General features: G+C 35.6%; 1 protein-coding gene across 1 annotated transcript in view; it reads right to left on the bottom strand.

Moving 5' to 3' along the window:
• The window catches only part of DOCK2 (dedicator of cytokinesis 2), a 491,936-nt gene that overhangs the window by 49,034 nt on the left and 427,093 nt on the right, over positions 1 to 15,809 (bottom strand). Inside the window, 2 exon segments of the mRNA XM_074292033.1 lie at positions 907 to 992; positions 14,796 to 14,944. Of these exon segments, the coding sequence (XP_074148134.1) occupies positions 907 to 992; positions 14,796 to 14,944 (235 nt within the window).

The following is a 15,809-nucleotide window of genomic DNA, read 5'->3' as shown; positions in this document are numbered from 1 at the left end:
GATAGGATTTAAGTGTCAGTCAGGCAATGGACATGTATTTGTTAAATGCTTCCTGCAGAAAGTGAGTGGTATTTGAACTGACTCTTGAAGGAAGTCAGCTGAACTAAAAGGTAGAGGTAAGGAGGGCATTCCAGGAATGGGAGACAACCTGTACAAAAGAAAGGGAATTAGGAGATTATGTGTCAAATGTGAAGAACCAGGAAAAGGCCAATGTTATTCTGATGGAAGTGGAAATCTTCAACATAAAGAAGATCCAACTCACTTCCAGTTGATCAATGATGGACAGAGGTAGCTACACCCAGAGAAGAAACACTGGGAGGGGAATGAAAATTGTTAGCACTAATATCTGTCTGCCCAGGTTGCATGTACCTTCGGATTCTAATGTTTATTGTGCAACAAGAAAATGATATTCGCACACATGTATTGTACCTAGACTATATTGTAACACATGTAAAATGTATGGTATTGCCTATCGTCGGGGGGAGGGAATAGAGGGAGGGGGGGTAATTTGGAAAAATGAATACAAGGGATAATATCATAAAATATATATATATATATTTATATATATATATAATAATTAAAAAAAAAGGCCAATGTTGCTGAATTATAAAGTACATAGAAAGGAAGAAATTCTAAGAAAATTGGAAATGTAAGAAGGTAATGGTTGTTAAGGACTTTAAAAACCAAGTAGATTATTTGATCCTGGATTTAATAAAGAGCCAGTAGAATTTACTGAGTGGGGGAGTGACCTTCATGGTAAGACCTTCATGGGAATCTCTCTAGCCCCAATCTGTGAGAGAAAAGCATCAATCATATCCTCAGTTTCCAAAGACAGGTCCCTCAAGAGAATATAAGCTTTATGGCTCTTCCCCATAAACTCACCCCCTCTCTATTACTAAGACTTACATAGTCTCCAGCAGTTGCATGTATTGTTCATCACCGTGTCCTCCTTCTACCTCATGGTCCAAATTGAGGATGATTTCGTTTTCAAACTGTAATGGTTCAAAAGAAAGAAAATATATCAGTCTCTAAGGAAAATTCTTAGCTTTAGGAAACATCTGAGAACATCCAGCCTAAACAAGAATAGAGAAAGTCTGTAGCTCATTCAGTCAGCAAAGGCAGCCTGTCTTATTGCTCTGTATCACGTGGCCTAAAAATTCTAGGAAAAAGACCAATGGGTCACAAGTTAGAATATTTGTATCTTCATTCTGCTTCTCAACTTAATTGAAGACAATTTCATTTAAACCATTAGAGCTTCAATTTCTTCTTGAAAGTAGAAATGTTTATACTTGTACTGCCTACCTCACAAGGAAAGTGTTTTGTGACCCTTAAAGAAGAAAATATAATCTATTATTATAATACCTATAATGATTATTGTTTTAGGCCAAACAGCCCTTTTGGAACCTTGTACCATTGTGATACAACCTTAAATATTCCTAATATCTAGTAACTGAATCTCCAGGACCTAGTGCAATGCCTGACAATAAGCACTTATTGGTTGAATGATTAATTTTGAAGCAAATGTTGCCCTCTGCCAGGAAGAATGAGAGAAAGATCAAGAAAGAAGAGGGGTGACTTTAGGTTTACTTTATTCTTAGGGGCAAAGGATAGCACTCCAGGATGTAGAAGAGTAGGTCTGAGAGAGAGCTCTCCACTAAAGAAAAGAATATTCCTTAATACTCTTGCTTTAAGAACTGTAATCAAATCAATACTACTTGGATTCAAAAGAACTCAACTGCCTGCCTAATTGTTTCATTTATTATGGCTATGATTTCTCAAATCAAAGCAACTTTCCTTGGCCAGCCTTCTCCTATGTTTTCTTTCAGGATGTGAGCTCCCTGAGAGTTGGGACTGTTTTGCTCTTTTATTTATATCCCCTATACTTAGTACATAGTATATATTTAATAATAAATTATATATATATACACATATATAATATAATTTATTGATTCCTTCATTCATTTATATGGAGAAAACTTTATTATTCTCAATGAATAGAACATAGGAAATATACTATGATAAATATTGATGATGCATGTAATCACAGGACAAGATCCTTGCCCCCAAGAACTTTACAATCTATTTGGAAAGATAGAATACCTACATACAAAGACATCTATAGCATAAGGCAGTACCTGTATAAAGCCCTCTAGAATTTCAGAGGAGGGAGAGATTACTGTAGTTTGAAAGTTTAATGGAAGAGGTGGCACTTGAGCTTTAAAAGAACAGAAACATTTGGATTAGCAGGGAGGGGAAGAGATGGAAATTCTTGGCAAGAGAGGGAAATTTTTGGCAGAGTGCATAGTGTGAGGGGAGGAGGGAATGGCAGGGGGTAGTGAGAGAAAAGGATAGAGAGGTAGTTTGTAGGGGGCTTTGAATGCCAGCCACATTTCTGGGCAGTGAGACTCACCAAAGAGGGACTCTGTCTCATAATGTGTGATCTCTCCAGAACTAAGCTTATGACAGGTGGTTATTAATGTCAATTGTTATCAATAAAGCTGTACTATTAAATAATGGAACCAAAAAGTAACTCTCCTGAAAAAAAACCTGGATCTTGTATATGTATAGATCATGAAAAAAGGTTGGAATGTTCCCACCATATAACAAGTGTTTCTTTCCTTGCCAAGCAAGGAGGGGAAGGAGCAACCTCTATCCCTCTGAATGGAGTAAATAAGCAGCTGTCTAGAGGCCACAATGCATCCCCTAGGAGGGAAATTATAGGGTGCTGGAAGAAAGAGAAAGAGAGACTAGCTGCTTATGAACCATTCCTAGGCTGTCTTTGCTAGGGAGCTGAGAGTCAAGGTCACAGTCAGAAATCTCTCAAGCTGGAATTTCAGCCTGATCTGCTCAATACCAGCACAAGCTGGAATTGCAAAAATATTCAGTTCCCATATACCCCTTCCTCTCCAGAATAAGAAGTTGGGGAGACAGGCATGACAGAGAGAAACACTGTCCCTGGAACAAGTGGTGCCATCCTACAAAGTGGGAATATTAATATCTACTTGCATTTGTAGAATATTTTCCTGTTGCAAACCTTAATATCTATTATCTCATTTGATCCCTACAAAATCCCTGCAAAGAGGGTAATCATAATAATTAATGATGATAATAGTTACGTTTATATAGCATTATAAATAAGCTTTACAAAGAGCTTTATAGAGCATTTTCTTAATTGATCCTCATAACAAAACCCTGGGAAGTAGATATCACTACATTATTTATTATTCCCATTTTATATATGGGGAAACTGAAGCTCAGAGAAGTTTAGATGATTTGACAAATAAATTGTAAAGTTGGGATGCCAACTCAGATCTTTTAACTCCATGTCTAGTCCCCTTGTTTGTGCTGAATCAATAAGAAAGGATGAATAAGGGGCACAGCAGGGCTGAGCATGGCAGGGTCCCTGTCTCAAGAAAGTCTTCACCCACCATGCCCTTACTATCCCTATTGTGAAACTATTCATAAATTGTATAAAAGAACTGCTATCTCAGCACCAATTCTAGCATGCAAAGTAGAAGGAAGTGCATTTTGTATTGGCTGGCCAAGGCTGAAAGCCTCCCTCTGAGTCCTGATTGGGCATTTTGTGTCCTACCACTGATTTTAATCCCAGAGCTGGCTCAGTCTACTGGTGCTTTTAAGAGAAATGACTTGTATATGTCAAATCTGTGGGAGTTTGTTGAGGCTGTGTCCCTTCTTCTCAGGAAATATAAGAGGGGCTGCTCATTCAGGATAACAAAGCCAGAGAGCCAAACCTAGCCCAACCCCAAAGAGGCTTTGCCTCATAAAAAAAAAACAAACAAAAAAAAAAAAAAAAAAAAAAAAACCTTTTATCTCACTAATTGGAGAGATGGTACCCATTTGATCAACCCATGGTAAAGAAAAGCAATTTTGGAATATGTCCACAAATGGTTGAGAATGAATGATAGAGGAAAGGAAATCTAACATATCTATATCTATCTATGTAATTTAAAAAGAGGCAGATGTATTTAGGGAAGGAGAAGGGGATTATTACAAAGATTAATTTTTTCTCTTAAGTTTTCCCTCTTTGAAAAAAAATTAAGCAATTAAATCAAAGTTAAAAATACTTTGAAGAAATGAAGAACTGAAGAAATGAAAACTATAAATCTATGTTGACATGGCTAAAGGGTAGAACTGTCTGCTCATATTCAAAGAAACCACCTGGTGCTTACTTATGCTAGGGATGTGGATTCTAAGGCTGTCAAATTGTTTGTTTGACATGCTGGTTTCACTAGCTAACCTTTAAATATCCCAGCTGGAACCCTCACTTGTATTGTGTATAAAAATGAATTCATCTTCTTTTTCTCAAAAACAGGCTTTCTTCCTGACCTCCCTGTTTCCATAAATTAAACCAAAAGTCTCCCAATCACTTTTTGATAGATATCAATAAATCAAAAATGTCAGCATTAAGAAGGGTCTTAGAGATCAGTCCAACCCATTCATTTTATATAGATAAGGAAACCAAGACTTGGAGATGCTAATTCATCCAAGATTATACCAATATTGAATAACAGAGACAAGACACCAATCTAAATCTTACATCTCATACATCTCAAAATCAAGGAGCTATCTTTGATTCCTCTTACTCAACCCCCTATCCAACTAGCTGCCAAGTCCTGTCAATTCTATGTCCAAACCATATCTTTTATTTTCCCCTTTCCTTCTATTCTTACTGCTGCCACTCTATTTGGGACTATTACCACTTTTCATTTGGATCACACAGTGATGGTATACAGGCCAATGAAAGATTGAGAAACTTGTTCAATATTCTCTGCCTATTGTCAATCCAACAAATGGAATTCTGGGTAGTTAGTTTCCAGTAAAGTGTATGAGGGCTCATGAGAAATTATATAAAGATAAAAAGGACTGAAGAGCTAGAATAACTAATGGCTCACTACAGGCTGAACAAGAATTGCATGTGTATTCAAAACATCTGAAATAACAATTTCTCCATTTCTTCCCTAGGAGCTTTTGGGTGAAGAACATTATTTGCTATGAACTGCTTCGAGGCTACCCTAATCAGCTGTCATGTGGCATCTCTGTTGCTTTTATATTTATTCTTTCCTAATCTTAGATGGAGGAAGATGGGCGGTGTAGTAGATAGAGTTCCAGACTCAAATCAAGAAGACCTATCTTGTTGAGTTCAAATCAGGCCTTAGACACTTACTATTTATTTGTTTGACCCTGTTTGCCTCAGTTTTCTCATCTATAAAATGAGTTGGAGAAAGAAATGGCAAACTATTCCAGTATCTCTTGCCAAACAAACCCTAAATAGGGTCATGAAAAATTGAACATGACTGAAATGACTGAAAAACTCTTCGTCCATTCTGGTTTTAAATACTCATCTACCTACGTTATGACTTTGTGAGCTTCAAAAGGTAGTCTCCTTAACAATGTGAATTGGTAACAAAGACCACTGGAGCCAGTAACAGCCATGATAAGTCTAATGAAGAGCTAGTCCTGAGAAGTGACTTCATTAATTCAGCTAAAAAGTGGGTTGGTCCATTGGCTAAGAAACCAAATCTTTTAAGAAGTCACTGCAGCTGAGCAAGGAAGTGATTCACCAGGCTAGAAGTCTAAAGGTACATTTTAGCCCCATTTATTCTACACATGAGATACAGGTAGGTAGGACAGTGGATAGAGTGCCAGGTCTGAAGTCAGAAAGACTCAATCTGGACTGAGACACTTATTATGTGTGTGACCCTGGCAAGTCATTTAGCCCTTTTGTCTCAGCTTCCTTATCTGTAAAACGAGCTAGAGAAGAAAATGACAGTATCTTTGCCAAGAAAACCCCCAAAAGAATCACAGTCAAACATGACTGAAATAATTGATCAACAATAATTCTTCATATATGCCTCAGTACCTTGTGATGCAACTGTGAGCCCATTTTTCTCAGAAACAGTGCCTATAGAAAGGAGAGTGCGTCCTTAGTTTGAGGAAGATGTTTTATACTAACCACTTTAAATTTGAGGCTACTCTCTCTAGGGTGTGACAGTGTAGAAAAGACAATGTAGACTCAGTCTTAAAGCAGAAGGTCCAAAATATCCCATGCCCCAAACCTAAATAGTTTTCTTCCCTCTGTACATACTTGGTGCCTGGAGATAATGGGTTCAGTATTCAATGCAAAACCTCAGGAAATATTCCTTTGCATATTCTAATTGCCCCTTCTGGGTTATTGCCTTGCATGGAGAAGGAGCCTGCATAGCTCGATGAAAGTATGATATATGTTGTGTGATCTAAGACAGACATTTCATAGTGGAGAGTTCTGACTAAAGGTGATCCATTGGAGTAGGAAATGGACAACCACTTTATTATCTTTGCCAAGAAAACCTAATAAATGGTATAAAATGATAAATGATATGACACTGGAAGATGAGCCCCTGAAGTCAGAAGGTGTCTAATATGTTACTGGGGAAAAGTAGAGGATAACCTACAAGTAATTCAACAAATAATAAAGTGTCTGGATAAAAACCAAAAGGAAACTCAGCTGGAAATGTATCTGGTGATGAAAGAAGGCCTGATGCTGTAAAGATCAACATTGCTTAAGAACCTGGGATGTATTATCTATGAGTCAAGTTAAGCTAGATGTGGTCAAACAGGAGACAAAGATTAAATTTCAACACTTTGGTTAACTTAAAAGGATAGGAATTGGTGAATTTAACTCAGATGATCACTATATATACAACTTTTTAAGAGATATAACATTCATCTAGGGAATTGTAATGCTTAATTAGGAAATTAAAATATAATTGGAATAACAGGAAAGTTTGAGTTTGGAGTACAAAATGAAGCAAGCATAGGCTAATAGAGTTTTGTTAATATAATTACTACTCATAGCAAATACTTTCTCAACATTTCAAAAGGTAACTCTACATAAGGATATCACTAGATGGTCAATATTGAAATCAACTTGATTATATATTTTACAGCCAAAGGTGGAGAAGCTCTATGAGTGCAGTTAAAACAAGATTTGAAACTGACTATTGTTCAGATCATGAACATAAGTTATTATAAAATTCAGACTTAAATTGAAGAATAGGGAAAGTCATTAGACCATAAAGATACCATCTAAATAACATCTCTTGGGAATATGAAGTGAAGATGATAAATAGCTTTAAAGGATTAGATCTTATAGATACAATATCTGAAGAACTATGCACATAGGTTTTCAATATTGTAAAAAGAGCAACAACAACAAATATTCTAAAAAAAAAGGTGAACAAGAAAGAAAAATGGCTGTCTAATGAGGTTTTACAAATAGCAGGGGAAAGAAGAAAATCAAAAGGGACAGGAGAAAATGAAAGTGACTGCAGAGACTAGCATGAAGAGATGAGAAGGTATTCTTGACTAAGGCAATGCAAAGAAAAAACTAGAATGGGAAAGACAAGAGATCTCTTCAAGAAAATAAAGAAATACTCAAAAGAGTATTTCATGAAAAAATGTGCATGATAAAAGACACATATGTGAGGGACTTAACAGAAGCAGAAATGATTAAGAAGAGGTGACAAAAATGCAGAAGAACTATACAAGAATGATCTTAATATCATACTAATCATGATGATGTAGTTCCTGATTTAGAACCAGACATCCTGGAGAATAAAGTCTTGTGGATCTTAGGAAGCACTGCAAACAATAAGACTAGTGGAAGCAAAAGTATTCCAGCTGAGCTATTTAAATCCTGAAAGATGAAGCTATTGAAGTGCTGCACTTGATATGCCAAAAAATTTTTTTTTCTTCCATGGTCACTGGATTAGAAAAGATAAATTTAAGTTCAATCCTAAAGAAGGGCAATGCCAAGTTCAAATTATGAAACAATTGTGCTCATTTCACACTTCAGCAAAGTTATGTTTAATATTCTACAAGTTCAGCAATATGTGAACCAAGAATTACCACAAGATCAGGCTGATTTTCAGAGGTAGAGGAACTAGAGACCAAATTGCCAACACTTGCTAGATTAAGGAGTAAACAAGGGAATCCAAGGTAGAAATCTACTATGTCTATGACTACATTAAAACCTTTGACCAGTGGATCACAACAAAATGTATTAAATCTTCAAAGAGATGGGAGTAACAGATTATTTTATTTGTTTCCTTAGAAACCTGTGTACAGACTAAAAAGCAATAGTCAGAACTGAGCATGGAACACTGGTTTAAGACTGGAAAAAGAGTACAACCATGCTATATGTTGTCACCATAATTATTTAATTTATATGCAAAGTACATAATAAAAAATACCAGGTTGGAAGAATCAAAAGTCAAAATTAAGACTGTTAGGATAAATACTAACAATTTCAGATGACACCACTCTGATGGCAGAAAGTGAAGAATTATAAAGCCTCTTGAGGGCAAAAGAGAAGAGGAAAAACTGGCTTGAAGGTTAATATAAAAAAAATCTTGGCAACTGATCTCAATACTTTCTGGAAAATAGAGAGAAGAAAGGGAAGTAGTATCAATTTTCACATTCTTGGCCTCAGATCTTTGCAGATGATGACTGCAGCCATGAAATTAAAACATGCTTGCTCCTAGGAAGGAAAGCTATGACAAATATGTTCAGCAAAATGCAAAGATATCACCTTTCTGATAAAGATCCAATATAAGCAAAGTTATGATGTTTCCCATAGAAATCTATGGCTGTAAGAGTTGGATCACAAGGACCACAGAATCGACACTTTCAAACTGTGCTGCTGGAGAAAACTTTTGTGAGTTCCTTGGACACCAAGAAGATAAAAACAAGTTAATACTCAAAGAAACTAATTCAGACTATTCACTGGAAGATCAAATATTGAAGCTAAGATATAAATACTTGGTATATAATAAAATATAATTAATTTTCAAAAAGCAAAAAAATAAAATTATATATTGTAGACAGACTGTTGACCTAAATAGGTAAAGGTATTTTTATACATAAGAGTTCTTTGCACATAGGAAATCACTTTGGCTACATAATGAAAAGATAAGACTCATTTGAAAGGCCCTGACATTAGGGATGATTGAAGACAAAAGGAAAAGAGGATGTCAGAGGATGTGATGATGCTTGTGTCATGGAAGCAATGAACATGATATCCCGACAAACTAGATTGGGTGGGTGGTATCTGGTGGTGCTAGAGGTATATATAAGAAACCTCAACTCCTCAGAATTACCTCCAAAACTTTGAGAGAATAGTGGTCAGCCAATGTCTGGGGACCAAGCCGAGCATTCAAGTGGGGACTGAAAACAGGAACCTAGAGGTTCTATAATAAGAGGATCATAGGGGTCTATACCTGGACCTGGAAGGCATCTTATAGGTTATTTGGTTTAACTTTCTAATCTTACAGATGAGGAAATTGAGGCCTGTAGCCATTAAGTTAAATCAAATTCTTATGTTACTTTTTTCCATAAAGACTCCCTGATTTTCCTCCTTTCATTGTATTCTTAAATTTCTCATAGCAGTTAGCTTGTCTCTCCTTTGCACTCCATTCTGTATTATACTTATTTGTAGATTTGTAACATTTTCTATTATATATTGGTAAACAGAATTTTGTAGTGGACAGAGGGCCAGACTTGGACTCAGGAAGACCTGAGTCTAAGCCCTACTTCTGACACTACTAGCTATTTGACTGTTGACAAGACAATCTATTAACTCCTGTAAACAACTCTTTAAAATTACATATTATGTAGAATATTTTATAAGAAATGAAGGACAGGCTGATTTTAGAAAAGCCTGGAAAGATTCACATGAACTAATGCTAAATGAACAGAATTAGGAAAACATGGTACATAATAACAGCAAAACTGAGTGATAATCAACTATGATAGACTTAGCTATTTTCAGCAATACAGTGATCTAAGACAATTCCAATTAGGATGAAAAATGTCATCCACATTCAGAGAAAGAATATGGATACTGCGAATGTGGATTTTCACCCTTTTTTTATTTCTTGTGGTTTTCCCCCTTTGTTCTGACTTTTCTTTCATAGAATGATTAATATAGAAATGTGTTTTAAATGACTGTATATGTATAACCTATATCAGATTGTGTGCTGTCATGGGGAGGGGGGAGGTGAGAAAGGGAAGAAGAAAAAATTTGCAACTAAAAATATTACAAAAATGAATGTTGAAAACTATCTTTACATGTAATTGGAAAAATAAAATATTAACTTTCAAAAATTAAAAATTAAAATTACACATTATGGACAGATTATTGATCTGAATGGTTAAAGAAAAATGTTATGTATAAGAGGTTCTTGTACTTATGAAATCATGGATATATAACCTCAAAAATTATATTCTCTTAGTTTAAGGATATGGAGCATGTTATTTTTCATTTCCATATTCATAAGAAGCAACTGGGTGATGTAGTGGCTAGGGTGCTAGCCCTAGAGTCAAGAAGATTTGAATTCAAATCTGACCTTACATATTTACTAGTTGTATGGCCTTAGGTAAGGAGCTTAATCTTTGTCTGCCTCAGTTTCCTCAACCATAAAATAGGTATAACTTTAACATCTACTTCTCAGGGCTGAGTGAGGATCAAATAAGGTAATATTTATAAAGTGCTTAGCACTTTAGCCAGGCATATCTGGTATATAGCCAGTACATAATAAATGCTTATTTCCTTCCCTTCCTCTGCATGGCATGTAATACATTCCCCTACATATAATAAGATACCACACTCTTGTTTCAATTGTGTGAGGGTGCTCTCCCATTGATTTAAATGTCTATAACTTAGTAGTAAGTCTCAGAATTGCCTAAGGCTCAGAGAAATTAACTGAAGCACAGCTAATAAATGTCAGAGGCAGAATTTTAATTAATCTACTCGACTCCAAGTCCAACATTTTATCCATGATGTCTTGCAAACAATATGTTCTTTTTTTTTTTTTTTTATTCATTTTTCCAAATTATCCCCTCCCTCCCTCCACTCCCTCCCCCCGATGACAGGTAATCCCATACATTTTACATGTGTTACAATATAACCTAGATACAATACATGTGTGTAAATACCATTTTCTTGTTGCACATTAATTATTAGCTTCCGAAGGTATAAGTAACCTGGGTAGATAGACAGTAGTGCTAACAATTTACATTTGCCTCCCAGTGTTCCTTCTCTGGGTATAGTTATTTCTGTCCATCATTGATCAACTGGAAGTGAGTTGGATCTTCTTTATGTTGAAGATTTCCACTACCATCAGAATATATCCTCATACAGTATTGTTGTTGAAGTGTATAGTGATCTTCTGGTTCTGCTCATTTCACTCAGCAACAGTTGATGTAAGTCTCTCCAAGCCTCTCTGTAATTCCTCCTGCTGGTCATTTCTTACAGAGCAATAATATTCCGTAACATTCATACACCACAATTTACCCAACCATTCTCCAATTGATGGACATCCATTCAACTTCCAGTTTCTAGCTACAACAAAAAGAGCTGCCACAAACATTTTGGCACATACAGGTCCCTTTCCGCTCTTTAGTATTTCTTTGGGATATAATCCCAATAACAGCAATGCTGGGTCAAAGGGTATGCACAGTTTGACAACTTTTTGGGCATAGTTCCAAATTGCTCTCCAGAATGGCTGGATTCTTTCACAACTCCACCAACAATGTATCAGTGTCCCAATTTTCCCACATCCCCTCCAACATTCATCATTATTTGTTCCTGTCATTTTAGCCAATCTGACAGGTGTGTAGTGGTATCTCAGAGTTGTCTTAATTTGCATTTAGTGATTTGGAACACTCTTTCATGTGAGTGGAAATAGTTTCAATTTCATCATCTGAGAATTGTCTGTTCATTTCCCTTGACCATTTATCAATTGGAGAATGGTTCAGTTTCCTATAAATCAGGGTCAGTTCTCTATATATTTTGGAAATGAGACCTTTGTCAAAACCTTTACTTTTAAAAATATTTCCCAATTTGTTACTTCCCTTCTAATCTTGTTTGCATTAGTATTGTTTGTACAGAAACTTTTTAGTTTGATGTAATCAAAATCTTCTATTTTATGATCAATAATGATCTCTAATTCTCCTCTGGTCATAAATTCCTTCCTCCTCCACAGGTCTGAGAGGTAGACTATTCTCTGTTCCTCTAATCTATTTATGATCTCATTCTTTATGCCTAAATCATGGACCCATTTTGATCTTATCTTGGTATATGGTGTTAAGTGTGGATCCATATCTAATTTCTGCCATACTAATTTCCAGTGTTCCCAACAGTTTCTTCCGAATAATGAATTTTTGTCCCTAATGTTGGTATCTTTGGGTTTGTCAAAGATTAGATTGCTATAGATGTACCCTTTTTTGTCCTTTGTATCTAATCTGTTCCACTGATCTACCGTTCTATTTCTTAGCCAGTACCAAATGGTTTTGGTGACTGCTGCTATATAATATAGCTTTAGATCAGGTACACTTAGACCACCTTCCTCTGAGTTTTTTTTCATTAGTTCCCTTGCAATTCTCGACCTTTTATTCTTCCATATGAATTTTGTTGTTATTTTTTCTAGGTCATTGAAATAGTTTCTTGGGAGTCTGATTGGTATAGCACTAAATAAATAGATTAGTTTGGGGAGTATTGTCATCTTTATTATATTCGCTCGGCCTATCCAAGAGCACTGAATGTCTTTCCAATTATTTAAATCTGACTTTATTTTTGTGGCAAGTGTTTTGTAATTTTTCTCATATAATTCCTGACTATTCTTTGGTAGATGGATTCCCAAATACTTTATACTCTCAACATTTGTTTGGAATGGAATTTCTCTTTGTATCTCTTGCTGTTGCATTTTGTTGGTTATATATAAGAATGCTGAGGATTTATGTGGATTTATTTTGTATCCTGCCACTTTGCTAAAATTCTGAATTATTTCTAATAGCTTTTTAGCAGAGTCTTTGGGGTTCTCTAAATATACCATCATGTCATCTGCAAAGAGTGATAGTTTGATTTCCTACTCTAATTCCTTGAATCTCTTTCTCGGCTCTTATTGCTGAGGCTAGCATTTCTAGTACTATATTGAATAGTAATGGTGATAGTGGGCAACCTTGTTTCACTCCTGATCTTACTGGGAAAGGTTGCAGTTTATTTCTACAAACAATATGTTCTTAAAAAAAACAAAACAATATGTACTTCATAAATGTTACCTAAGTTAAACTGGGTTCAAGTCATAGATCTGAAATTCCTGAACTTTGTGATTTGGGATGGGTTGCTTTCTCTCTGAAGCCTGTTTTCTGATTTATAAAAAGTAGGTTGGACAGCATGATCCTTCCCCACTCTGAAGTTGAGTGAGTCAATGAATCTATGTAGACATCCTTTCTTTGCCTTGTCGCCACTGAAAGAGACCGTAAGGAACTCTAGGAATAGAATGAAATCAATCTGCATGCTCAAAATTTTCCGTATGATGAATAAGCTCATTTGGTGAGAGGATGGTGCTAATGATGTCAGATCGCAGGAGACTATATCCCTAAATTAGGTCAGATTTCTCACAACATTATCCCCATGGGGAGGAGGTTAAAAACATGTGATCTCTAAGTGAAAACTCTGTCCCCATGGCCAGAAAGGAAAATATCAAAGAATACTTCTAATTTGCTACTGTTGTGGGTCTTCAGATACAAGACTCATTACATTTCCAACCCCACAGGTAAAATCAGGGAACAAGTCAGCTCAGTCATTATTAAGTGAACTTTCTTAGGAAGGAATAGGTAAGATTTATAGACATTGTAATTATCTGGAAAAAATAAGTTATTGTCTAAAAGGTGATGAGTATAGGTAGGAATTTCTTAACAGATCTACTTAACTGGGCATGAGAAATGGGTTTTATCACTCAAATTTTGCTGACTTTTCACTTAAAAAAACAAAAATAAAAACCTTATATGAGTGATGATATATGGTATTTTCTTCTGTGCTGGACAAAAATTTTAGTCTATACCACTGTTACCACCTGACAAAGTTAGAGGTCTTTCTAATTAGTTGTCTCTTCTAATCCATTTTGTATAGTACCTTTAATGTATATCCAGTGTGAATAATGATAGGCATCTTGGATAGGTTCGCTCATATACACATGTACACACATACATACATACATGTTCATATATATATGTCTATATTTATGAATATATGTTGTTTAGTCATTCAGTCATCTCTGAATCTTCATCATCCAATGGGCCATATAATTCTAATTCATGGGGTTTTCTTGGTAGCAATACTGGAGTCATTTCCTTCTCTAGTAGATTAAGACAAACAAATGACTTGCCCAGGATCATACAGCTAGTGTCTGAAACCAAATATGAACTCAGTTTTTTTCTGACTCCAGGCCCAGAACTCTATATACTGAGCCACCCAGTTGTCTCTGATGTAAACTCCCTCAGTACAGTGACTTTCCCGAATCAAAACAGCTAACGAATGTCTGGAAGTTGAATTTGAACTTGTCTTCCACTATCCACTGAGCTAACAGCCTCTCTAACTACAGATATAGATATGTATTTGTGTTTTTTTTTTCCTTGAGTTAAAAACAAACCAAGCACAAAAGGAAAAAAAAATTCTCCTAATCTCAACTTAAGAAATTATTAAGAAGAAAACCAAAGAGATTTGTAGCAATACAGCACATTTTACTCTTACCTTCAAGTGAGAGGGTGTGGTAGAATACTAACCAGATTAGATCGTCAGTTTTTTTCATACCTGAATACAGTCATAAATGTTCCTTTCTGACCACTGCTGAAGCTCATTGTAGACAGAGCCAAATAATCATTAAGAAAGAATGGGTAAGAGATTAGGGGATTCAATATACAATTCCACATTCATTTTCTGCCTCATTTATTACCTTTTTGAAATCTCCACACCTCTGATATTCACACAGCATCATGTCAAAGAAAATTGGGATCGTGGCTTTCCGGAGTTCAACTTCAGGAATGAGTGTCATTTCTAAAATTGGTCCAACCATCCCAGGAATAAAGCAGATTTTGTTTTGCCCTGAAAAAGAAGAATGTTAAATGCAAATAAGGACTTCTCAAACATGGCATGGTGGAGTAAAGAGGTAATGCAGATAAATAAGATATGATGTGTAATTAGTCAATCTTGAACCAAATTAAAACAGTCTATTAGTATAGTTTATGCAAAGTGATACTTGGAGTTGTGCCTTTTATGCATTATAAGGAAGTTTTCATATTGGGATTTTGGGAAAAGCCATGCAAATTATAACACTGCATTACAAAGAAAAATGCATATTTCAAAAATTCAGCAGTAAAATTGTTATTCATATGCTAATAGGGAAGATGCTGGTAAGTGTAACTGATGTAGAAGCATTCATTTGACTTCAGTGTCAAAGAAGACATACCTAATATTCCCATTCTAAACATCAAGAAAAATCATGTATCTCTAATTGGTGAGGGAAAGGTCTTTTTTTTTTTTTTTTCTTTAGATGACATAATTGAAAAGCAAAGTTGGACAGTGGATAGAGGATAGGACTTAGAATTGGAAATTTCAAATTTTACTCTAAATCTTACTAGTTTTGTGACCAGGAACAAATCATTTAAACTCTGCCTCAGGCAACTTACTAGGTTTTGTCTGAGTTGTGCTCTGCTATGTACATTAGAGAAAGATGGTTTCTCTTTGCCAAGGAGAATAACTCTAGAAAGTGTCCACAGAAGGACAGTCAGGTTTGTGAAGGACCTTGAGTTCATGTCATGTGAGGATCAATAGAAGAAAATAGGGATATTTGAATTAAAGAAGAGAAGGAGAGAGAGGGAAACATGGGAGGTGTGTTCAAATATTTAAAGTATTTGGAATATTTGGCAGATTGTCACAAGAGACAGAAGAGAGATTAGACTTGTTCTTT

This window comes from Sminthopsis crassicaudata, chromosome 2, assembly GCF_048593235.1.
Source record: "Sminthopsis crassicaudata isolate SCR6 chromosome 2, ASM4859323v1, whole genome shotgun sequence".
In the NCBI taxonomy this organism is placed as follows: Eukaryota; Metazoa; Chordata; class Mammalia; order Dasyuromorphia; family Dasyuridae; genus Sminthopsis; species Sminthopsis crassicaudata.
This window is presented reverse-complemented; position numbering and strand designations above follow the sequence as displayed.